General features: G+C 37.2%; 1 protein-coding gene across 1 annotated transcript in view; it reads left to right on the top strand.

The window, feature by feature from the left end:
• Positions 1-25647, top strand: part of LOC122812984 (E3 ubiquitin-protein ligase rnf213-alpha-like) — a 1982151-nt gene that overhangs the window by 1668496 nt on the left and 288008 nt on the right. Inside the window, 1 exon segment of the mRNA XM_044085079.1 lies at positions 13292-13445. Coding sequence (XP_043941014.1) covers positions 13292-13445 — 154 coding nt within the window.

Here is a 25647-nt window from a genome sequence, read left to right as displayed (position 1 = left end):
TCATCAGTGGCGTTATTTATATTTGGATACTTTAGCTGAGTCTAGAACAGAAGAAGAGGTGACGTATTGCACCAGCATCTAGCAAAGGTTGTGGTACAGCTAGCACAATTTCTGTGCTTGAAAAACTTACTATGTCTCAGTCTGAGACAGCTCACAAGGCTCTTTCAAGGTTCTTAACATTGAAGATTGGTTTACATATTGCTCTGACATCTACTAGCAGAGTATCTGAGTCACAGGCATACAAGTCATAGGGCAGGGCACCATTGGATGAATAAAGACAGTAAAAGCATGCCTTCATTAGTCCAAACACATGCTCTGTAATGTTTCTGGTTTGTTATGGTACACGGTTATACCCCTGATCAGTTTGTGTGGATTTCTGATGGCTGTTATGTACCAGATTTTCAGGACATGTCCAGCATCACCAACAAGATGCCTCTGTGGGAAGCCACCCCTTACAAACCATTAGTACAAGTTACATGTGTATCATTTGAATGAGCTGTGTAAACTTCCCTGGTGGCCAACACAAACAGTGTAGATAATGCCCAATGTATTACAGACCATCTGGCAGTTGATGGAGTGATACTCTTTGTGGTTCATGTACCATGTACCTCCTTCCCATTTCACAAGATGGGGCCTTTATTTTAATGCAGGTACAATCTGTGGCCCCCAGAACCTAAGGGAAATGGCTGTATCATAGGGCTCCCATATGTTGTTGGCTCCCTCCTCTGGGGTATGTGGGAATCACATATGCTCCGACACATGCCAAAGCATAGCACTGAGAATCTGATGGAGTATTCCCAAGGCAGAGGCATGAGATACCACCACTGTGTATGCAGTAGGCCACTGATAGCTCCCTTTAACATATGTACATAGTGCCATACACCTTGTTATCCACCACATAGGTACTCCACTACTCCCATGGGACTGCTGATGAGACCAACATTTTTCCAAGATTTCTTACAAAATGTCTCTGTCCACATCATACCGCTCCACTGTGTAAGTGTTGTGGAGGGCATGAAATGTTAAGCATGTTTGAATGACCCTCTGCCTCTGGGGGCAACATAGCCCACCATCAGGCATAGCAGCACCAGAAGAGAGAGTTTCCTGCAAATACACATTTACAATGACTGTGGCAATCCATTTCATATTTGTGAAATGTACTCTATCTGAACACAGAGCTGTGGGGAGTTCAAGTCTAAGGCAAGTCAAGCATTGCTGTGTGACATTTAGATATTTCTGAATAGCTCTGTTATCTTGTTTTGCCTCATCATCATATGCAGTTCCATTATATAGTCATTAGCATATAATGCAACCAACCACATTATTTGGCCCAGCCATGTTGCGTAGCTGGGTTTTCTGAATCACACCCACCCTGCAAATGGCTACATGTCATGCAAATTAGTGTACCATAATGTGACAAAGTTGTTTGAATCTGGCCCATATGTTTTTAACAATTTAATTAATTTCAACATTACATAGATTGCTGACATCCTGCCTTCCCTTAAACCTTACTCCTCCTCCTGAACGTTATTCTGCACATATGGGCCAGCCACCCCAGTGGTATGAACATTGGTCTCAGTGATTATCATTGTTGAATGTACACCTCAACCACATATGCAAAAAAGGAAAAAAGAGGTTGTGGATGGATGGATTATTTCTGTAAATTCCATTTATTTCTGTGTAATTTCCCCCTTCATTTTTCTAAAAACCCACATGCAGTCCTTTATCTCCTTTATAATATTTAGTACTTCGATTACAGTTGGTTTAGATTTTAATTTCTGTTTTCTAGTAACTGCTTTTTTTGGCAGCCAATAGCAGTAAACTTAGTAAGGCCTTACTGTAACTAGGCAATTCACATCCTGTGTCCCAGCTCAGAAGAGTCATTTGCTTGTTTATAACAATATGCCATTCTATAGGTAGTTTTAAAAAAAAACATGTTCTCAGTAACCTCTTTCTTTCCAGGCATTTGCTAAAATTCCCTAAAGTTTACTTAGGATATAAAAATACCTATGCAGACACTTCTAAGCAAGAAATCCTAAACCTTCTGGACTTTGTTGCATACTTAGAAGCCATACATATTGTTTCTTTGTAAATTGCCTTTCCAGTCTCTCTTCCCAGTCTTGTTTAACTTCCTGTGATTGATTCTTTAGTTATCTTTTAATATTTTATAGACCCTACAAATTATCCCTTTTTTAAGAGCAGCTTCTCTTCTAGACATAACTAAAAAATCTACCAGAGCTGGTGTTTCATGTGGCACTCCCCTATCACTTTCTCTTTGCATGTACGCTGATATCAGTCCCTGACAGGGTAGGAAATCTCTAACCTGTAGTCCAAACTTCTGGTTGCCCTTATCCCACTCTTTTTCCAATTCCATTCCCATCTTATATATTTTCTGTACCCCTACCTGCAGTCATCCTTACTGGCATAATATCCACTCTCTATCTCCATGTTGGCTTAGTTGTTAGAATATTTTATTATTTACTTCATATTTGTTTATTGGGAAGGTCCATCTGGGGAATAACCCCCTTTTCAAAGGAGGCCCGAGTAGAAAAGTTCCATGGTTAAATCAATTTTACAGTCAAGAAGAAACAAGCAGCAGGACCAGCATAGCGGCTAACCTTCGCTGTCTTCATCTTCATCTTTCGGCTTTTCCCAGTTAGAAACAAGTAAAACCCAAATGCATGAGAAAAAATTCCAGTAGAACAAAATGCTTGGCTCAAAAGAATTGTAATAAAACAACATTTTAATTCTTCAAAAAGGTTTCAGGCTAATGCCCTTCTTCATCATATTTGTGAGCATGTTATTCTGAATTATTTTTGTTAATTCTTGTTTAGGACCTGCATCCAAAATCCTTCTCTCTCCTATCTCCCAAACTTCCTTGCATTTTGTTGTCATCCCTTAACACTTTGCTTTCTAACCTTCTGCTTTTGGTATGTATATGAGCTTCAACTGTGTAGCTCTGAAGTAGCCCTTCAAATCAGGTAATCCTAAACCAACTTGTTCTATCAGGGAGGATCAGGTTATCCCACTTAACTCCTGCCCTCTTCCCTTCCCAAATAAATTCCTTCATCTCGTTATTAATTATTGTCTACAGCGTCTCCCCCTGGTTGATAAAAATATGCCTGATCTGTATATAAAACTAACGGGACTAAAATTTGTTTTCACTGCTCATATCTTACTGTCCATATCCTTAAACAAGAGTTTCCAGGTTCCTGTTTTTTGTATTATACTTTAAGTCTCTTCCCTCTTATCCTTAGCTGCCATGACAGAATCCGTTTTAAAGGAATGCACCCAAATACTTCATCTTATTTCCCTACAAATTTGGGTATTTCTGAAACAATTCATGTGTGAGTACAAAGTTTACCACTAGAGCGTTCATTTTATATTAATTTTATATGCTGAAAAGACTTAACATTGTTTAAGAATGTTCCATATAACTAAAATGTCATTTTATAGATCTTTCAAGTACAAAATAATATCACCTGCAAATAAAGATAACTTTTATTGACACCATACTATTTATATTCTTGGATTTGTGAGACCCATATGTTTTGCCAGTAGCTCTAAATATATAGCAAATAACAATGGGGAAAGAGGACACCCCTGCCTTGTTCCTGTATTCAAGCCCAACTTGTCTGACAGAAACCCTCTCACCTTAATTCCTGCCTCCAGCCCTTTCTGTATTTTTCTAATTAACCCCATTATTCTATCAGGTAATGCAAATGGCACAATTGCCCTACTCATGAAAATCCCAGCTGACTCTTCTGAATGCTTTCTCTTCCAAAAGTCACACCACCAACAGTAGCACTTTCTTATATTCAGCTTCCTTCTGAATCATTATTGTTTTATTAGGATTATCCATTGTTTGCTTTCCCTCCACAAAACCACACTGATCCATATATGTTAATTTTGGCAAAATGTTTGCCATTCTCTTAGCTAGTATAGAGATAAACACTTTATAATCATGGCTGAAAATTTGAAATGGGTCTAAATGAAGCTGGGTCCAGAGGATCTTTATCCTCTTTAACTTTTGACAAGCTTTAATATCTTTGTCACATTTCCTTTGAAATTGTTTCATTGTGTAAGAAAAGCAAAAGAAAAAAAGTCTGGTCCACTTGGGAGCCATTATTTACAAAAAGAACTTAAACTGATAACTGAAAATAAAAGAACCAAACTGAACAATTTGCAGAGTATTTAATACAGAAAGTAAAAAGTGCTTCAAGTAGGTAAATGATAATTAAATATAAACTACCTCATGATGTTTTCCTGTCATTGTATTCTTGTAAATACTTGGCTGCATAGGAGGAAAATCCCATCAAAGAACTCTGTTTTCAATGTGTCTGTTAAGCTGTATATAGACCTATACTGAAGCAAAAATTATCTTTATACAATGTGCAACTCAAAATTTAAGATGCATTGCTCTCCGTTTTTCACTTAAGAATGGAAAAGTAAGAATAACTCCAGGGCACAAAAGCTGTTAGCACAATGGCACAGGCAACAGAAAGTAGAAAGGATTGGTCCAATGTTAGGGAGCCTATAACAAGGAAAATAACCAGAGATCCTGTAGAGGTACTTGAAATACTTTGGAAATGTTATGAAAAGCTGTATAAAGCAGAGAAATATGGAAATCAAGAGAAAGTACAAATCAAATATTTAAGGAAGAATTAAATGTGCCAAGGTTAGAGGTGGATGAGGCTGAATTATTAACAGTTATGATAGGAACAGATGAGATAAAAATGGTGATGCATAACCAAGCTACAGAAAATCTCCAGGAATATATGGTGTTCCTGTGGAAGTTTGGAAGCTAAGAGGGAAGAAAACGATAAATGTATGGAATAAATTGTTTAACAGTATTTTAAAAGGAGGAGAGACGACGACATCCTGGAAGAAAGCTGTGGAGGCTCTAATACCTAAAGATGGTAAAGAGCCATCAGATCCAGATTCATAAAGTCCCATTTCGATTCAAAACCATTATTATACAGTGTTTCTGTCTCTATGGCCGAAAGAATGGCAAAGATGAAGCCAAAATTGATAGATATGGATCAGTGTGGTTTTGTGGAGAGTAGGCAAACATTTGACAACATTAATAAAACAAGGATGATCCAGAAGGGAGCAGAATGTAAGAAAATACCACTATTGGTGGATCTTAATGCAGAGAAACCATTTGACAGAGTAATCTAGGATTTTATGAGTAGGCCAATGGAAGCATTTGCATTCCCTGACACAATATAGAGGTGTCTTCTTTCCTCTTTGTTATTTGCATTATATTCAGAACCATTGGCAAAGAAAATAAGGGACTCAGAAATTCAAGGATATAATTGGTATGTTAATCAAGAAAAGATAGCTTTATTTGCAGATGATATTTTATACCTGATAGTAAAAGAAAATGATATTTCAGTGTTGTGGAACATTCTGAGACAGTTTCAAGTTTTTTTGGGATACAGAATTAATGAAGATAAACAAAGACAAAGTAAACGTATCCACACACGAAGTGGTTCAGAACTACCTATTTTCATGGGGCATGATAAAATGAAGTACTTAGAAGTATGGGTTATTTTTTTTTTGTTATGGTAGCTAAAGATATGCAGGAAGAGACTAAAAAGATAAAACAAAAAATGAGTTGCAGGAAGCTCCTACAAAGGCAAGCATGGAAGGAGTCCCAAACACAATTTTTAACTACTAAGCACTTTCATGCTTTTTATTTTCAATAGAACTTCATCAGAGTTAAAACAATGTACAGAATCCAAGTTTAAAAGAAGCATCAAATGAATCACATGATCATCCCTAACCAATAAAATATTTCTCTGTTCCCTCTTTTCTTCTTAAAGTTACAGTGTATTTTAAAACATGTTCAAGAAATATAATCAAGTAATAACCAATCAGAAATGTTACTCTCTGTCTGAAATGGTGTAGTGTTGCTGACAAAACTTCTAATATAAATTTTCTAAAATGAAAACATATTTCTGTAAGTAAGAAAGTCATGGCTACTAGGAACAACAGTATTTAGCATTTAAAGTCTTTGTGCCATCAGAAAACATTCTGAGACAGTTTCTATTTCAAGTCTTTTGGGGATACAAAATTAATGAAGATAAAACAAAGACAAGGTAAATGTACCCACACACGAAATGGCTCAGAAATACCCATATTTATGGGACATGATAAAATGAAGTACTTAGAAGTATGGGTTAAAAGGATTCTGTTATGGCAGCTAAGGATATGTGGAAGAGACTAAACAAAAGATAAAACAAAAAATGAGAAATGGATATGGATAGCAAGATACAAGCAGTGAAAATGTTTTCAGTCCCTTTAGTTTTATACATAGGTCAGGCATATGTTTATCAACCAGAGGAGAAGCCGTGGATAACAATTAATAAGGAGTTGAAGGATTTTATCTGGGAGGGGAAGAGGGCAAGAGCCAAGTGGGATAAGGTGATCCTTCCAATAGAACAAGGTGGTTTGGGATTACTTGATTTGAAGGGATATTTCAGAGCTACACAGTTAAGGCTGCTATACATAGCACAAACAGAAAGTTATAATTAAAAGTGGAAAAGGATGATGATGATGAAATGGAGGGGGGCTCAATAAATGAGGAGAGACTAGGATTTTGGATGATAATTCTTAAGGAAAATAACATAAAGTAGCAGAGAGTATTCTAAGAACTAAGTCACCACAGGAATGGAGAAAGGAGATTCTACCAATAGGATGACTGCAATTAGGGATACAGACAATAGGCAAGAGGGGGCTGGAATTTACTGGAGAAAACTAGCAATGGAACCAAGATATTGGGAGCAAATAATTAGAGAGGGAAATGTAATAGAATGAGAAGAGACCAAGAAAACATTTGGACTGCAGGCTAAAGACTGCATTCCCTATGAAAGATTGATATCAGAATATACATAAAGAGAAGGAATAGGGGGATCATAAGTGAAAGACCAGCATGGGTAGAGTTTTAGTTGAATTTAGAAAAGAGCTGCTGTTAAAAAAGGGATAATTAGTAGGTCATATAAAATCTTGCATGATAACTATTGGAATCAATCAGAGGTGGTTACAAAGGATTGGGAAGAGAGATTCGATAAGCAATTCACAAAGAAACAGTGGGATGAATCTTGCATGGCTGCCGAATATGCATTAAAGTCTAGAAGATGTATGATGTTTGCTTGGATGTGTTTCCATATGTATTTTTATAGCCCAAGCAGAATCCAAAGAATTTTTCCTCAGGTAGATTGAAAATGTTGGAGGTGTGATGAGGAAGGAATAGGTAATTGGGAACATATTTTTTGAGAGTGTAATGAGTTGACAGACTAAAAATTCCCTACAGACTACTCTGCAGAAATACTGATTAAGCAAATTGGTGTAACTAAGGAAATAATTTTTTTAGAGCTGTGATAAAGGATATGAATTGTCTAGATATAGTAAGGCCTTGCTGAATTAATTCTGGGGGCTGCCAAAAAAAACAGTTACTAGGAAATGAAAATCAGAAGTCTAAACCAACCATATAGAAGTAGTAAATTTAGTAACAGAGGTAAAAGAGCTGAAGGCGGGATCTTTAGAAAAGGGTAGGAGCAAATTACATAGAAAAATGGGAACTGTGGGAACAATGCATGCAGAATGTTTTGGAGGAGAGATAAGATTTAACGAAATGCAGGAATTTACTGAGCTGTGTAATATTCACCTGACAATGACTGTACAGAAAATTATATTGTTTGTATAATGTTTGCAGCTGAAAATGTTAATATGGTTTGTTTCCATTTATATAAATGTATGACTGCCTATTTCATAAGTGATAATTCAATAGATGATTTTTGTTTAAAAAAATGGAAAGTAAGTACTACACACCTTAATATTTTGACACCATTTATTTAATTAATATTTTATCTCATAAAAAATGACAGAAGTCATATTTTCAAGTGCTAGTTGAAATGTGTTTTCCCATTTTTTGTATGAAGTTAATAATTTTTGTAATACTGAGTTCCAGCTTGTGTATGAAAAGAGGTAAAGTTAAACATTTTTCAAATGTGAAAATGAATCTGGTTGTAGGAAGAAATTACCGAATTAGTGCAACTCCGTTGGTAATGGCAAGACACGTGCATTATTGTGTACATATATGTGTGTGTGTGTGTGTGTGTGTGTGTGTGTGTGTGTGTGTGTGTGTGTGTGTGCAGGATGACATCTTTTAGTTTGTAAAGATTTATTTATTCATTTATTTAACATTTGTTTACTGGGAAAGTCCAACTGGGCCACAAAGTGCTCATTTTCATTTAAGGAGATAAGGGATGATGTGAAAAGATGCCAGCCATAGAGAAAAAAACAAGTATTTAAAAATGTATTAATGTTCCGTTGGTTTCTCCAAGCCACATTTTTCTCTCAATCAACAAGTTACTGTAATTCATCATGCAGTACATGTACAAAACTGATGCAGTAATACTGCCTAAAAACTATATCTGAACCCCCTTACCTCTTGAGTTCTGCACAAAAATGTTAGAGTATGTCTCCGTTAAATATTGACCAAAGAAAGGTAAAAATAAGCATCCACTCTTAAAAAGTAAACAGCACTTGCCAGATCAACAGCTATGCATTCTACAGACTGTGGGCCAAATTCCAAAAGAGTTGCTGTCAGTGTAAGTCTGCCCTGATTCTGAAAGACTTCCCCTCAGTGGTAGTGATTTACTTTTGTGTAAGGCCTATTTATAAACAGGCTTACTACAGGGACGAGATTCCAAAACACCTGCTGTCAGCATGCTCTCACTGCAAGTGGTCCTTTAGACTAAGAGTAGGTTTTTTGAAATCGGGCCCCATGTGTCCTTTCACAGTACTAAACCACTGATACTTATGGAGGCACTAAAGTGCAGACTTTGGGCTTTACTTTGAAACCTTTGCGTTTAATGCTGTACAAGCAATACTGTGCCATTTTAATATTTTTGGAACCATGTCTGTTATGCTTTTTTAATTTCTCCAAGTCTTTTGGGTTTCTAATACCATGATGGGAATGGACCCCATTCCTAAGTCAAAGTATGATTAAAGATCATGAAATTAGTATTGTTTCAGTCTTTGATGTCAGCCAAAGGTGCTCTTCACAGCACCCGCAATGTGCCCAGTAATGACTACTCCTGCAGTTCATATGGAGTTACATGTATTGGTAACATATCTAAATATGATTGTAAATTCTTTTTTATAACACCCGTTACTCCTACTACTATTGGAATAGTCTGGGTCTCTTTTTTCCACATTGCTCTCATTTCTGCCTGCAGATCCTGATATTTTATGACTTTATGTCTCTCTGTTTGCAAGACACTGTAGTCGCTGGGTGTGGCGATTTCAGTGATCAATGCTACTCTTGTCTTCATTTCTTGAACCACTATATCCGGTTTTCTAGCATCTGTCTTTTGAACTGTTGATGTAGACTTCTTCATTTTCTGTGATGCTTTCTGGCTCATGTTTGCAGTGTTTTACAGCCACTTCAGTGCCATAATATTTGCACAATCCCCAGTGCAACAGTCTCGCCACATTATTATGTCTTTCAGTATACAGTCCTTCTGCCATTAGCAAGTCTCAGCCAGCAATGAGGTGTGCAACTGTTTCCAATTCGTTTTTACAAAACCTATATTTGTCTGTTTCTCCCACATGTTCAATGGACTTTATAAACCAATGTGTATTCAGCCCACTATCTTGGGCCGCCAATATTGCCTCTTCTTAACCATTCCTGTGTTTGTTCCTAATCAACATGAGGTTCTTCCAGGAGTTTAATATACTTGCAACTATATTTATGCTTTTTCCACATTTCTTGCCTTCTCATCTGGTCCTTCACCTTATATTCTTTCTTTTGTTTTTTGGCACATTCAGTTGCTGCCTGATTTTTATCTACTTCTGGTTTGATTTCCATTCCTGCTTGACGCGGATAAGCTTCTGCTAGATTAAGCAGAGAAGTCATCTTAGATTTATTCTCCTCGTGTTTCAAAACTTTTACTACATTTGGTCTTGTGAGGTCAGCAGATATGTGTGGAGTCCCATGATTGCAGATCTGTACATGTAATCAATTTCAAAGAGGCCCATCCCACCTTCGGAATGAAGAATATATAATCTTGGAATGCACTGATTTTTATAAATCATTTGGTGAGCATGAAGCATCCTTCTTGTTTTCCTATCTAATCTATCCATCATGTTTTGGGGCCAGTCAATCACTCCAAAACTGTAAGTTAGGACAGGAAGAGCAAACTGGTTTGTAGCTTGGATTTTGTTCCTATATGTCAGTGCTGTTTTCAGGATTAATTTAAGTCTTCTGAAGTATTCCTTACTAAGTTTTATTTGCATTTGTTCATGTTTTATTGTTGATCCTTCATCAATTCGCAAATATTTATACACTCCTTCTTGCTCAAGTTCTTTTCTATCACATTCTTGTCCCAAACTGATGTATTCCTGGTGTTGCAGATTTCCTGCTTTAAAGGTTGCATTTGCATATTTATCAAGACCAAATGACATTCTTATATCATCTGAAAAAGTTTTGACAACTTGCAATTGTGCTTTCAGTTACTCATCTGATGTGCTATATAGTTTTAAATCATTGACAAAGAGAAGGTGAGAAGTCTTTACACTTTGTTGTTTTCTAGGAGCCAGATTATAGCTATGGCCTAAGCTGTTGAGTAAACAACTTAATGGATTAAGGGCAAGGCAGAATAGTAACGGTGGCAGAGAGTCACCCTGGAATATCCCCCTTTGAATTTTTATCCCTGGGATAACAATTTGTCTTTTGTCATGACTTAATTGCAAAGTGGTCTACCACTGTTTCATGGTCACTGTAATGTAGTTGATCAGTGCGGGGTAAGGGATATTATCAAATGCTTTTTTGTAGTCAATCCATACCATACTTAGATTCTTCCCCTTTTTACAGTTCTCCACTATGACTTTATTTAGCAACAAATGACTCTTTGTTCCATATGACTTTCTTTTATTGCCCTTTTGTTCTACTGCCATAATTGAGTTTTCTTCTAAATTACTATAAACTCTGTTGGCATCAATTCCCATGTATAGTTTATATGTCGTCAGAAGGCAAGTTATTGGTCTATAATTTTTAGGGTAGCTTGCAGGTTCACTCTTAAGTAGGAGCATTGTTTTTCCTGTTGTTAGCCAGGTTGGTGTCTGTTCTGGGTGCACATATAAGTAGTTCTTACTCATGGCTAAATCTTCATGCAAAGATGTTAATACTTTTAACCAGAACTTAGGTAATGTATCTGGGCCTGGTGTTTTCCAATTAGAGGCTTTTCTTAACTTTGTTTCAATCTCTCTAGCTGTTACTTCATCCCATTTCATATCCTGTACCTTTAAACTTCTTATTCTTTCTTTGACTTTTTCTATCCACTTAGCATTTTTATTGTATTCTACAGGATCTTCATAGATACTTCTCCAAAATGTATCTATTTCTTCTTTTTTTGGAGGTGTTTCAATTCCTTTTACTTTATTTCCCAGTTCTCTATAAATCCTTTTTTGGTCATCAGTAAATTGCTTATTTTGCACTTTTCCTTTATATTTATCTTCGTATCTTCTAAGGTTTTCCGCCTGTGCTGAAATTTTTAGTTTGTTATTTGCGACAGTACATGATAGATCCTGGTCTGTTCTAATATTGCGCATTGCTTTTATCACGTCTGTTTTAATATTTTTGTTGATCTATTCCCTCTTCTATAGTCTTCTAACAGTGACAATTCTTGTCTTAATTGCTTTATAATTTTCTCTGCTCGATATTTCCATGATGGTATTCGATTTCTCCCCTTCCTTTCCTCATTACCCTCTGTTCTTGTGGTAAAACTTTATCAGTTATTAATTTAGATGCACAGTAATATATCCTCTTTACTTCTTTTATCTTGCATGGATCTCTAAGAACAGTCCTAATTACTGTATTCATTTGTTTTATCAGATTTCAGATTTTTGGGGTTTTAGTAACCTTTTGCAGTCTATTTCTTTCATTGATTTTGATGGATCTGTCCCTGTCTATTAAATCAAGCAGTTCTTCTCTTAGCTCATTTTCTTCTAAACTGAGGGCACATCCCTTGTGTTCCAGTTCCTGTGGGCATTCTGTAGAAGGTTCTATAGCATCTTCCTGTGACACATTCTCATCAATTTCATCCCATGCCATCTGTTGCTCTATCATATGGGAACTTACTGGCCTATCACTCCTCAACATTGACTGCATCAGTTTCCACAGTTTCCTGTTCCTTCCCTTGCTCTCTAGCTTCAAGTGAACATTTATACTGGTTTGCTGTGGAAGGCTCCAAATTATCTTCATATAGCACCTGACCAATTGCTTCCTGTTCCACTGGTTCCCCTTAATTTGGATATCTATTACTCTATCTGGTTGTGGTGCTTTCTGAGTTAGACTTTCTACACTAAATCCTTCACTTTGTAGGTACTCCAAAACCTCAGTTTCTATTTCTTTAACTTCTCCATTACTAATCTCCTTTTCTACTTTTCCTCTGTCTTCCTATTTTTTTGTATTGTAAAGTTTTCCATGTCCAGATCCCTTTGCCGGTTTTTCTCTTCATATATTTTTGGTGCTGCTCTTTTTGTATTGGTTAGTTTTGCTTTCTCCTCTGCATAAATATTACACCATATTAAATCTCTTTTTCTTTCCCATGTCCATATTTCTTCTTCAGATGTTTCCTGATCTTCCTGTTTCTCCCTGCTTTGGGGACTCATCCCATCCTGCTGTGATGTAACCTGTGTTAGACCTTCTACATCAAATCCTTCACTTCGCAGGCACTCCATAACTTCAACTTCTATTTTTTTCTGTTATGCCTCTGTGGGTATTTCTATGCGATCTCAGATTAGTTGGTGAATTGAATTTGGGATGTTCTGTGTTGTTACTGTTCAAGGTGGTATATGTGGAATGTGGCCGTTGCTTCTACTGTTCTTAACCCAATGCACCACGCTGACAGAAATGTATTCATAATTAATCTACACGGATTTGTAGAGTACAAAATCAGTATGCTCTTTTGACTACCAAAGGTCCCTACAGTTTGGCTTACTGATTGAGCTGTTTGATCCTCTTTCTTTTCTTTTAGCAACATTACAAATTAAGTGTCCATACCCAGTTATGTTTCCACAGCTTGTTTTTGTACATCTGTAACCTTTTTTTTTTTTTTTTGGTGAAGAGTGCTAAAAAGGGAGTATAATGCTGAAGATAGTTTGCAACATGTAAATAAAGTAAAAAAAAATCACTATAGGAAGTGCTCTGTATTCTGAGGTTTTACATGAGATGGAATTCCAGAGCTCTTTTTTTTCATTTTAACATGTATGTTTACAGCTCTGACAGTACCCAGACTGGTCATATCTTGGGTGACCCAGCCAAGCGGGATCCTGATGTTGTTCCTCATAGGAAGATGTCTGCAGTTGCCCTTTCAGTGCTCCGATTGTTCACACATGTTTCCATGTTACTCGGAACTCTTCAGAGTACCCAGGTAGGTTTAAATGGACTTTATTGTGCCCTTTCTTTGTTTTTGCTGACAGCTGTTGAAGAAATATGTACTAGTCTGTTATAAACTAGGTGCAAAATCAAACTGTCATTCCCAGGCATGTGGTGACATCTAAATATTTTGTGTTTTACATCAGAGCTTAGTTACAGCAACACATTTTTAGAGCAGAGGTTATCACTGCTGCACTGAGACATAATTGTTTTTGTATGGCTGGAGATGAATATGGTCATCCTGAAGGACAAAACACATTAGTAGTGCCATCCACTATTGAATGGAACCACATCTTGACACAATCAGAAGATCTTCCTTTTAGGTGGCCATCCGTAAGAAGCAGTCATCCACTTTCGTTATAAGTATGGCTGGTTTTATCTCAAGTATTTGTAAATGCCATCCCTAGCTAAACAAAGATCATAAATCAGAAATCAGTTCAATAAATCAAAGGGACTAGAAATTGTTATAGATGGACTAACATACTGTATATAGATTCCTGTCACATATTCCCTGCAGTTTCAGGCTCTGTATGTGTGAAGCCATATGCAGCACCTTCATTTAGTGACTCTTAAGTTGAAGGAGAGCACAGCAGTTTTTATTTATTTATTTAAGTTTATTTACTGGAGTATAGCATTGATCTCAGTGGACCAATTGCAGTCACAGCCTCAGTGACTGTATCACAGTATAAGTAAGGAAAAAAACAAAACATATTTATATGCAGAAACAAAACAGGTCTGTATACAGAGAGAGAGAGAGTAGATACTTATGAGCAATATACAAAGGCATACGACAGTTATTTCCTAACTTTCAGGATGAATAAATTATATAATGCAATAATAACAGTAGTTTGGGATGGGAGTTGTTGTAGGAAAAGTGGGAGAAAATCCCATAGTTTTGGAGCTGGTGTGAATAGAGCATGGTTGCTGCAGAGTAATGTAGTCCAGTAACTGAGTACAATGCCCCGTTTGGTATGTACGTCTCCAGAAACCTGCACCAACTGGAAAGAGTACAGAAATACCTCACAAAGAGAATCCTTGGCCTCCAACACCTGTCCTATGCGGACGGGCTCAAATCACGATCACGCTACTTGGTATTGTATGGATTGCTCAGGTGATCTGTGTCTCACCTACAAGGCAGTCTCGGACCTTGCCCTACTAGGGATGCTCCATATCCTTAATTCAAATTCCTCATGCATTACCCTCTCAAAAGGCCTAAATCTAATATGCAGCATCAGCAAAACCTGCTGGAAAGACAGATTTGTCTCCCAGAGGCTGCCCCATCTCTGGAATAAACTTCCCATACACATCAAACAGAGTACCTCACTGACCGTCTTCAAGAGCAACCTTGATGAGTGGATGGGGAAATCACAAATTTGTCCCAGCAGTTCCACCTGTGTCTCTCATTGACAGAGGCAACAGGTGCTGACTGAGGTTTCTTTTTTTGGGGATAAACTCTTGGCTAGGCTTGTAAGGGCCCCAGGGCCATTAGCCTAGTAACCTCCTATGATCGTATGATCCTGTTGTTGGTGTGATCAGATTGGAAATGGACTGAGAGTGATGTCATAGGTTGTATAAAACACGTTTTGGAATGAGTTTATGTTTCAGTGGGGAGAATGTGTCACGGATGAGAGTTCTGTGTAATAGAGAACCTAATAAGAGGTCTGCTGTTGGTTTATTTGGGAGCCATTTGGCTTTAGGGAGTGTAAGGCAGTGTTCTTAATGAGGGGAGTTATTGATGAATTGGCATGTCTTGTTTGATATGGTTTGCAGGGTGGTTGTATTAGTTTTAGAGGCTGGACTATGATAATCCTTCTTCTAACTGTTCTAAAAGTATGTTTTATAGGTTCATAGGTAAGTACTAGATTAGCTACCCTTGCAAGCAGTTTTAAGCCTAACCAGTTTCCCTTTTTGTGTTTGAAATTACATATCCCATTTGGTTATAGATTGGCCCTATCCGCCCCATGGTCGACAGTTGTATATTACCCCTAATGAAAATAACTGGGATCATACCATAGATAATTTGAGGGAACCCACACATGGAATAAAGCATTTAGGAACTGCATCTGTCCATTAATAAAACAGGAGGCAGTCCTAAGTAAATTTTCTGTTTCCCATCCATAGACCCTGTTGTACTAGAACATGGACAGAGATGAACTTTGTTTTATGTGGAAGGGAAGTATGTTCCATAGAAGTGGTATCCTCTGTGAAATATACATGTTGATATTGCAGAAAAAGTTTAGATCCCTAGACAGAGTTATAATTGATGCCATTTTCTTTGTTTATGTGTAGTAAATTCAGGTCACCTGTTAGCAAGTCTGTATGATACTGAGTATTGTGACAGGGCTTTCAATCAGTCCATATAAGACATGTTGTTTAGACCTTTTATTCTTTTAGTACCGTATCTTTGTAGATGTTCTAGTTGCTGCATGTGTCTGGACAGATATATGCCAAATGGGGCATTATATTCAATGATTGGCCTAATGAATGATCAGTAAAAGGGGACAATTACATCCTTAGATCTAGGCACAATCCCTTTGTTTATAAGCCATGTAATATAGAAGGATTTTCTTATAACAGACATGGGTTGGTCAAAACATGTTTTCCTATGGTTACTCTTGCTGGGGCTGTTAGGTAGGTTGTCAGTTTTCTGGTCCAAGAAACAGAGAGTTAATTTTCTGCCAATGTTTTTTTCAATATGGTTTTGGACGTTTGGTGTTAGTTCTAACTGTATACCTAGTTACTTAAAAGATAAAGTGTTTTCTATAGGACAGCTGTTAGTCTGCGGTATTGAATCTTTGGGGCTTGGCTTACCCTTTGGTGAATGCCAAAGAGCATGGATTTTGTTTTACAAGGGTTTAGTAATAGTTTATGATGGCAGAGACATTTGTTCAGTGTGAGGAGGTCATTTTGGAAGTAGGTTTCCATCCGAGGGTTGAAGTGGTTGGATTGGAAGATAACCATGTATTTAGCATATAAGATGATTGGAATTTTATGAAGGTCAAGCAGAAGTTTATTAATAACTATTGAGAAAAAGATGACAGTTAAAATGGAGACCTGAGGTACTCCTTTATTCATTGGAGCAGACTTAGAGAAGGAGATGCCTACTCACATTTCAAATTATCTGTTTGACAAAAAAGTATTTGAACCTGGCTAGGGAACTAACCTCCCAACCATACCAAATTATTTGATTTTCACAGAGTTTGGGGGTCCAAATAATTGGGTGCTACGATTCCCGAGTGGCACCCCTTAATTTCCGATTTCCCGGCGCTTTTAGTTTTTAAAAATTTTATATTCCCGGCTTTTGAGCTGACATCATCACGTGCGCAATGAAGTCAGCTCTGTAAAACAGAAACAGACTGTCGGAATTGAGTTGAAGGGCATTTCCAGCTGCTCAAAAGTTACAAATCCTTAGCGGGAAAAACCTATGCTGCTGCTGCCATTATGAGGAGGATCTATGCTGCTGCCATTAAGAGAAGGAAGGACTACAGAGGAATGGACCCAAAGCAGAGCTGCCTGCAGAGGTACCGTTTATGGCTTTTGCCAATGCCAATACCTTTTAAGTCACGGTTTACGTAAAGTACATCACAGTACCTTCTGTCTGCCCCACTCGCATTATCCCCCAGTTTTCTATGTCTACTGTTGTGAATTGAGAGTATTTTCATATTGGACCTCCTGAGAAATGCATGCCATTGATCGATAAGCATGAAAGTAGTCTGCTTTCTTAAAGAAAACCATTGCAATTCCTGCTTTGTATTTTTTTTGCATCTATTGGCTTCCTAACAGTGTTGTTTATTGAAGTAACATGGATCACACACAGACTTAAGTGCTCTCAGCAATTTTTAAAATGAAAGCGTATGTGGTCCTTGTTTGTTCAATAAATGGTTAGAAAAGACACTTTCAAAACTTTTTGGTATTAATGAGGTACCACATATATGCATGAAAACAACAGATTGAAGCACTTATACTTTGGCCATCTGTTTTTTCCCCCCTCACCTTCTTAAGGGAGACCTCAGACTTTTGCCTGGAATAATAATAAAAGATCAACAGCCAACTTGTTTCCAGAAAACACGTTCAGTACCACTGGCAACCCCATCCTATATCTCTGTATCAAATTAGTGCAGTGCAGTGCTCAAAAACATATTGTGTGTCACATATTCTAACAGAGGACAGAGGTAGAACATAGACAGAGAAAACATGACCCACAGCTCTGACTACCATCCCGTTTTACACCTTCCCAAGCACATCTTCATCATATATGTGTGTGTGTGTGTGTGTGTGTGTGTGTGTGTGTGTGTGTGTGTGTGTGTGTGTGTGTGTGTGTGTGTGTATATATATATATTTATTTATTTATTTATTTATTCATTTATTTTATTTATTTTTTATTTTATTTTATTTTACATTTGTTGACCGGGCTAGTACAGCTGGATATATGTCCATTTTCAGTGGAGGCCCAGGGAGAAAAGCTCCACAAGTTAAACAACAAATACATAAGGACAATGATATTTACAAAGACATTAGAACTATTAATTAGAAAGTCACTCAAAAAAAATGTCAAAAAATGAAAAATGTAGTGAATGTACATTATAAGCAGTACGTGAACACACTCATTCTATAAAAATTACACACGAGGTCTAAAAAAGTAGACTGGTTTAGTTGATAAAGACAGACACTATATACATAGGTACATGTCCTAAATAAGATAAGTGATGAGAATCATGTTTTATATATATATATATATATATATATATATATATATAAAATGTGTGTGTAAGTTGACTTTTATGATGGAAATGTTCTGAATTGGGCAGTTTTGTCATTACTGGCTCTTGCATTTTGTTTCATTGCCTACTAGAAAAATGTTCAAACAAAAACTGTAAAATGTGCTCTAGCCTCTAAGTCTAACAAGTGTGCTGTATTATACAATGAATATAGTTTAATAAAGTCAGGAAGGTATATCAAAGAATGCATGTATGTTTCTTGTTTTGTGTGCAAGGAGCCTATGATTTGAAAACAGCCCAGTGGTAATCTTTATCCACCACTGGCCACTGTGGCCAGATGCATTTTCTTTGGATGTGGTGTGGGTTTCTGTCTGTTTTCATTGTGAGATGGTATGGCTTTGTTTAGCAGATGTCTATGTGTTTGTGCATTCTGCTATAAAACGTAAAAATAAAATCCAAATAATCATTGTAGAAGTAAAGCAGTATATACATTAGTGTTTATGGTAAATTGGGCAAAATAGCCAGCTAATGGGACATTGGAATGGCTGCAGGGAGACTCTGGTGCCATATTTTCGTTGTCTGTTCTTCAGTTTGCATTTGAAAGTAGGTATCCCACAATTCCATTGTAGTGGGTGGGGTTACTCATTTATGTATGCAAATTTTATGTTAAGCAGCATACAGATTTGTACTATTTTTCATGGGCCTTGTCCAGATTTTTGATGTTTCCAGGTTGAGAGGTATGCTAGGGAATCTTCACTTATGCCAGCCTCAATAAATTTATCTACAAAGCAAGTAAATGAAAAAGAATAATGAATATTATAAGACTTTTTTTCTAGTAAACAAATGTATTCTTGGCAGTTTTGTGTCTGGTTCTCATGTACCTAGCAGACAATCTGATAAAGAGAAATGGCTTGGAGAAAATGTTTTCTGAAAGCGTTCTTGTGATTTCCCAGCTGAGAGAGTTATACAGATAAGACAAAGCCAGACAGCACTTAGTAAAATCACAGGATGTACAATACAGCTTAGCATAGATAACCTTTCTTTTAGAATATCTCAAGTCTGTGTGTAAGTCTGTCAATTTGGAACATTTCTTCCTATTATGAGGGTAAAATATCAGTATTTTAAGATGTGCATAGTTTTGTGTGTTATTATTAAGTTAATAGGTATTAGGGGATATTGAGGGTGTGTTTGTTTTTGAGGGCTTTCAATAAAGCAAAAAGCTTTATAAGATGTGACATAGGCTCAAATGAATATGACTAGAAACAGCTGTATAAAAGATCAACCTGTCAAGCAGTATATGCATGTAACACAGAAGCTGGAACTAGACATTTAACAAAAAAGCTACTATACAAAAAGGTGGAAATAACTTTTTAAGAAAAAATATGCTTTCTGTAATTTCTTTAAATGTAAATGGTCTCACAGATGAATACAAAAAAGATAGAGTAGTGAACTATATTAAAAATGTAGAGTGCAAATAGCTATGCTACAGGAGACACACTTGGAAAGAACTGAACATGTGAATTTGACAAAGAAAGGTTTTTAGGGTGTTTATTTAGCAGAATACCTGGGGAGGGGAAGAGAGGAGTACCTACATTCATTGCAAGAGAAGCTTCACTAGTGATAGAACAGGATAAAAAAGATGATAATGGTAGATTTGTAGTACTAAGGGGCTACTGGCAAGGTAGGAGGATTACACTGACATGTATTTATATTCCACCAAACACTGCTATAATGGAGCTTAAGAAAATTCTGGGAGAAATAATCAGCCTTCAGCAAGGAATATTACTTATAGGTGGAAACTGGAATTTGATTTTCAACAGTGAAGATGTGTCTGGGGTGCCTAGAAGGAAAAATATAACAAAGGAGGGTAGATTTCTTGAAGAAATATATGAAAATATTTGGTATGGAAGATGTGAATCCAGTACTAGGACTTTGGAGTGAATTTACATATTATTCCCCAAGATACAAATACTGGGCAAGGCTAGACAGAATTTACATTTCACAGGAACATGTGCATTTAATTGAAGGTCTTGATATGCACCCAATAACTATTTCAGATCATGCACCAGTAATAACTAAAATAAAAACACAGGGTAATGAAATAAAAACGAGACACGGGTGCTTTTTCACCTATCTGTTGAAAAGAGAGGAATTTAAGGACTGGGTAGTGGAAATTATTCAGGAGCTATTAGGGAAGCTAGATATCTCTTCTGAAAATATAGCTGGGGAAGGAAGTGGGATAAAATTAAAGTGGAGTTTAAATACAGAAACTATTTAGAGGGACTGACAAAGTATTATAAAATAGGGATAATCCCACAGAACAAGAAGAGGAGCAATGGCAGAATGCTAAACAGAAAATAAGGAATTACCTCAATAATGTGCATGAGTTTAGAAGGATTGTTGTTAAGTAACTGTTTTTTGACAAGAACTCTAAAGCACAACAACTTATGCAACAGACAGTAGAAAAGGATGTTGCCAAGCTTAGGGAGCCTTTAACAAGGAAGATAAAACATCTTGTAAAAGTTTAAGAAATATTTCAAAAATTCTATGAAAGTCTGTATAAAGCAGAGAAATATGGAAATCAAGAAAAGGTGCAAATGGAAATGTTTATGGAAGAATTAAATTTGCCAATATTAGAGGTAGATGAGGTTCAGTTACTAACAGGATAGGAGGAGAGGAGATAAAAATGGTGATTTATAAGCAATCTACAGGAAATTCCCTGGGAAAAGATGGTATTCCTGTGGAAGTTTGGGAAGCTACTAGGGAAAAAATGATAAAGAAGTGAATGATCCAGAGGGAAGCAGAATGTAAGAAAATACCACTGTTGTCTGTGGGTCTTGATGCACAAAAAAACATTTGACAGAGTAAGCTGGGAGTTTAGGAGCAGGGCAATGGTAGAATTTGCATTCCCTGATAAAATTATAAGGTTGATTATGTAGATATATATGAGGGATCGGAGGTGAAAATTAAAGTGGGTGTGGTCCTCTTTGATAATAAAAAATAAGGGACTCATAAATTCACAGATGTAATTGGTATGGTAGTCAAGAAGAGCTGGCTCTGTTTGCGGATGATATTATTTTATACCTGACAAAACCAGAAAGGGACATTACAGTATGGTGGAACATTTTGAGACAGTTTCAGATTTCTTTGGAATACAAAATTAATGAAGCTAAAACAAAGGCAATAGCAATACACTATGTACCCACATAAGAATGGGTTCAGCAATATCCATATTTGTGAGGACGAAAAATGATTCTGCTGTGGAAGCTAAATTTTTGTGGGAAGAGATTAAACAAAAGATAATACAAAAATTTAGAAAATGGAAGCTCTGTTATATAGATATTGATAGTAAGATACAAGCAGTTAAAATGTTTTTAGTCCCTTTAGTCTTATACACAGGTCAGGCATATTTTTATCAACCACAGGGGAATTTGTGGATAGCAATTATTAAAGAGCTGAAGGATTTTATCTGGGAGGGGAAAATGGCAAGAGTCAAGTGGGATGAGCTGATTCTTCCAATCGACCAAGGCAGAGTAGGTGGGGTATTTCCGAGCAACACAGTTAATGCTCATATACATAGCACAAGCAGAAAACTATAATTCAAAGTGGAAAGGGATGATGATGAAACAGGGAGGAAGCTCAAGAAATAAGGAGACTGGGATTTTGGTTTCAGACCTTTAAGGAGAATAAAAATAATCATGCAGAATATTAGATCCATAAAGTAGCAACACCTAACACAGGAATAGAGAAAGGAGATTCTGCAGATATAGATGGCTGCAATTAGGGATACAGACAATAGGCAAAAGGGAACTGGAATTTATTGGAGAAAACTGGCAAAGGAACCAACGTATTCGGAGCAAATAACTACAGAAGGAAAGGTAACAGATTGGGAAGATGACAAAGAATTTATTTGTATTGCAGGTAAGAGATGGCCTTCCCTGTCAAGGATTGATATCAGAGTATAGGCAAAGAGAAAGACCAGCACTGGTACAGTTTTTATTAGAATCTAGAACAGAAACTGCTGTTAAAAAAGGAATAATTACTAGAGCATATAAAATATTGCATGATAACTATAAGAATTAATCAGGAGAGGTTAGAAAGGATTGGGAAGGGAAATTGGATAAGCAATTCACAAAGAAACAATGGGGGATATATGTATGTATGTTTCCCAAATATGCAACAAAGTCTAGAATATTTAGAATCTTTGCTTGGAAGTGTCTACATAGGTATTTTATACCCCGATTTTTTTTTCTCAGGTAGACCGCAAATGTTGGAGGTGTGATGGTCATGAAAGAGGTAACTGGGAACATATTTTCTGGCAGTGTAATGTGTTGGCAGACGTTAAAGATTCCTCGCACACTGCTCTGTCAGAGATACTGTGTGAGCAAATTGATGTAACTAAGGAAATGTTTTTTTTGACCTATGAAACAGAATCAGAATTGCCTAAACATTGCAAGGCCTTGCTGAGTTTAATTATGGTGGCTTAAAGAATGCCACAAACACGAACCAGTTCCCAAAACACTGTTTATTTAGTGCTTTCATCAGGTTATAGCCTATGACTTCTTCAGAATAAATAGAAACAGCACTGAAACATATTTAAAACCACAGTTACAAACACATGGTTAAAAATATTCAGTGACTGAAAACTATTAAGACATTAAATTACCTAATTAACCCCCCCCCCAAAAAAAAAAGAAAGGCAGCCTTTAAACACAGTGTGAACGCAGCCTTAGATAACTAATAATGCTGAAGTTGTCATTCAGCCCTGGTGGAGAATAGGCATTAAGCTTTATCTGTCATAGTAATTCTTTAAATTCCACTGTATCAGCCCATGGTCCACCACATCGGTCCTTTTTAACTCCTTCTAAAACAAAAAACTTACAATTGTGCCCTGGACAAACTTCTAAATGCTTATAAAGAGCATTTCTAATGTTTTTATTACTCATATCTCTTACATGCTCACATATTCGTTCTTTGAATTTTTTTATAGTCTTCCCTATATAGTATCCTTCACACTGGAAACAAACTGCAGCATAAATCACTCCAACAGAGTTACACTTAAATAACCCATTTGGCACTATATTATAATGGTTAATCTTGATTTTCTTCCCTACCAATACATAATTACACTGTGTGCAGCAACCACATTTCTTGTTTCCTACACCCCTTGAAGTAGATGCTCCATGCTCACACCATTCTAACATATTCTTGATAGTGGAGCCCCTCTTATATACAATATATAGTTTAGAACCTAAATTATACAGTAGTCCATCTTGTGAAAGAAATACCTGCCAGTTCTTATTAAGAATGTCGTGTATAAGCAAATGGTCCACTGAAAATCTAGTAATAAAGGAACAGTGGTTGTCTCTTTTCGTATTTAAAATACCAACATCTATGTTCTATAAATCCACCCTGTTCCTTACCTGAGCAATGGTATAAGCGTCCCATTCTCTCTTTTGGTAATAATCTCTTTTTTAACTTTTTCTACTAGATTATTGGGATAGTCTCTTCAAAGAAACATTTTACTCAGTAAATCACATTGAGTTAAAAAATCAACTTCCCTAGTGACCATACGAGCAGTTCTAACAAACTGACCTTTCACTATCCCTCTTTTAACATGATCAGGGTGGCAACTACGAAAATGCAAAAAGCTGTTACAGTAGGTAGGCTTCCTAAAAATAGTACTAATATACTGCTTGTTCTCCAAGTCCTTTGACATCTCAACATTCAAGTAATTTATGTTGAAAAAACTGTAAGAGTGGGTGAATCTAAGAAATGCGGTAGTTTCATTAATATAAGTCAAAAAATCAAGCATACTCAGTTCGTCCCCCTAACCACATAAAAAATAGATTGTCCAAATAGTGCAAATATAAACTCCACTTGTTACTAAAAGGTGAATTAAGTAAGAATTTCCGCTCCCACATTAGCATTATAATATTAGCAAACAAGGGGGTACACACGGGCCCCATGGCTACAACCGTTTTTTGGAGAACCGTTTTTTGCACTAAATATACAGAGCCAACTGATATTGCCAACATCCTGGCAGATAGGTTCAGTGCTAACTTTACACCCCTCTCACCCCCTAGAGGGCCCATCTCTATACCAGAAGAATGCAAAGTTCTTGTAATCACAGCTGCACAGGTAAAAACCACACTCTCCAAAGCCAAGAACACAGCAGCCATGGGACCTGACAATATCCAAGGCTGCGCTCTACACGAACTACAGAATGAACTGGCACCCTAAGTACCATGTTCAATCATAGCCTCACCTCAGGCTTTGTGCTCACTGAATGGCGCACTGCGGCGGTTATCCCACTCCACAAAGCGGGAGCCACAACGGAACCCGGGAACTACCGCCCCATTAGCCTGACGAGCCTGGTCTGCAAGGCCATGGAATGTATCATCATGGAACTCATAAACAAAGACATTGGTAATCTCCAAACTCTGGACCCTACCCATTTTGGATTTGTAAAAGGCAGATCATGTCTCCTAAACCTGATTGACTTCTTTGAAGCAGTCACCAAAGCCATAGATGAGGGTAAAGTGGTTCACACAGTTTACCTAGATCTCGCCAAGGCTTTTGACACCATCCCCCACTCTGGAATTAAAGATAAGCTCACTAAACTAGGTATAAATCCCTATGTCACAAGATGGGTTGCCAACTGGCTCACGGACAGAACCCGCACTGTGAAAGCAGCGGACTCCAAATCTGACTTCAGACCAGTAACAAGTGGAGTACCACAGGGTTCAGTCCTGGGTCCTCTCCTGTTTGGTATCTACTTCTCTGAAGTACAGGCTAACACAGAAGATCTTTGGCTGACAAAGTTTGCAGATGACTGCAAACTAGGAGCCATAATCGAAACTCCTAACGATGTGGACATACTACAAAAGGACCTCACTGAGACAGATGCCTGGTGTCAAAGCCATGGCCTGAAGCTCAGTGCCAAAAAGTGTGTTGTCATCCCCTTTGGTAAAAACTCTGTACTCATGAACTACCACATAGCTGGTAGTCTACTTAATGCTGAAAATGTGATAAGAGACCTTGGGACACAGGTGGACAGTAGTCTCTCCTTTGATAATCACATCACCACAGTGGTCAGGAAATCTTTCTACGTGGCTCACCTCATCACAAAAGGTTTCTCATCCAGAAAAAAAAGAGGTCATTGTTCCCCTCTACTCATCACTCATTAGACCCATTATAGAGTACAACTCCCCTTTTGGTATGTACCTCACAAGACATCTACAACAACTGGAAAGGCCGCAGAAATACCTCACAAAGAAGATTACTGGCCTCCAACAGATGCCCTACGCAGACCATCTCAAAAAACTCCAGCTTTACTCCTTCGCATATCACCTACTCAGAGGCGATCTCTGCCTAACATACAAAGCTATGTCAAACCCAGAGCTGTTGGTCATGCTTCACTTAAAGAAATCCCCATCCCTCCAAGCTACACGCTCTAGGGACCTAAACCTTGTCACC

The sequence above is a fragment of the Protopterus annectens genome, chromosome 10.part0 (genome assembly GCF_019279795.1).
Source record: "Protopterus annectens isolate FY-2018-M chromosome 10.part0, PAN1.0, whole genome shotgun sequence".
Lineage (NCBI taxonomy): Eukaryota > Metazoa > Chordata > Ceratodontiformes > Protopteridae > Protopterus > Protopterus annectens.
Note: the sequence above shows the minus strand (reverse complement) of the source record. Positions and strands in the feature narration are given on the sequence as shown.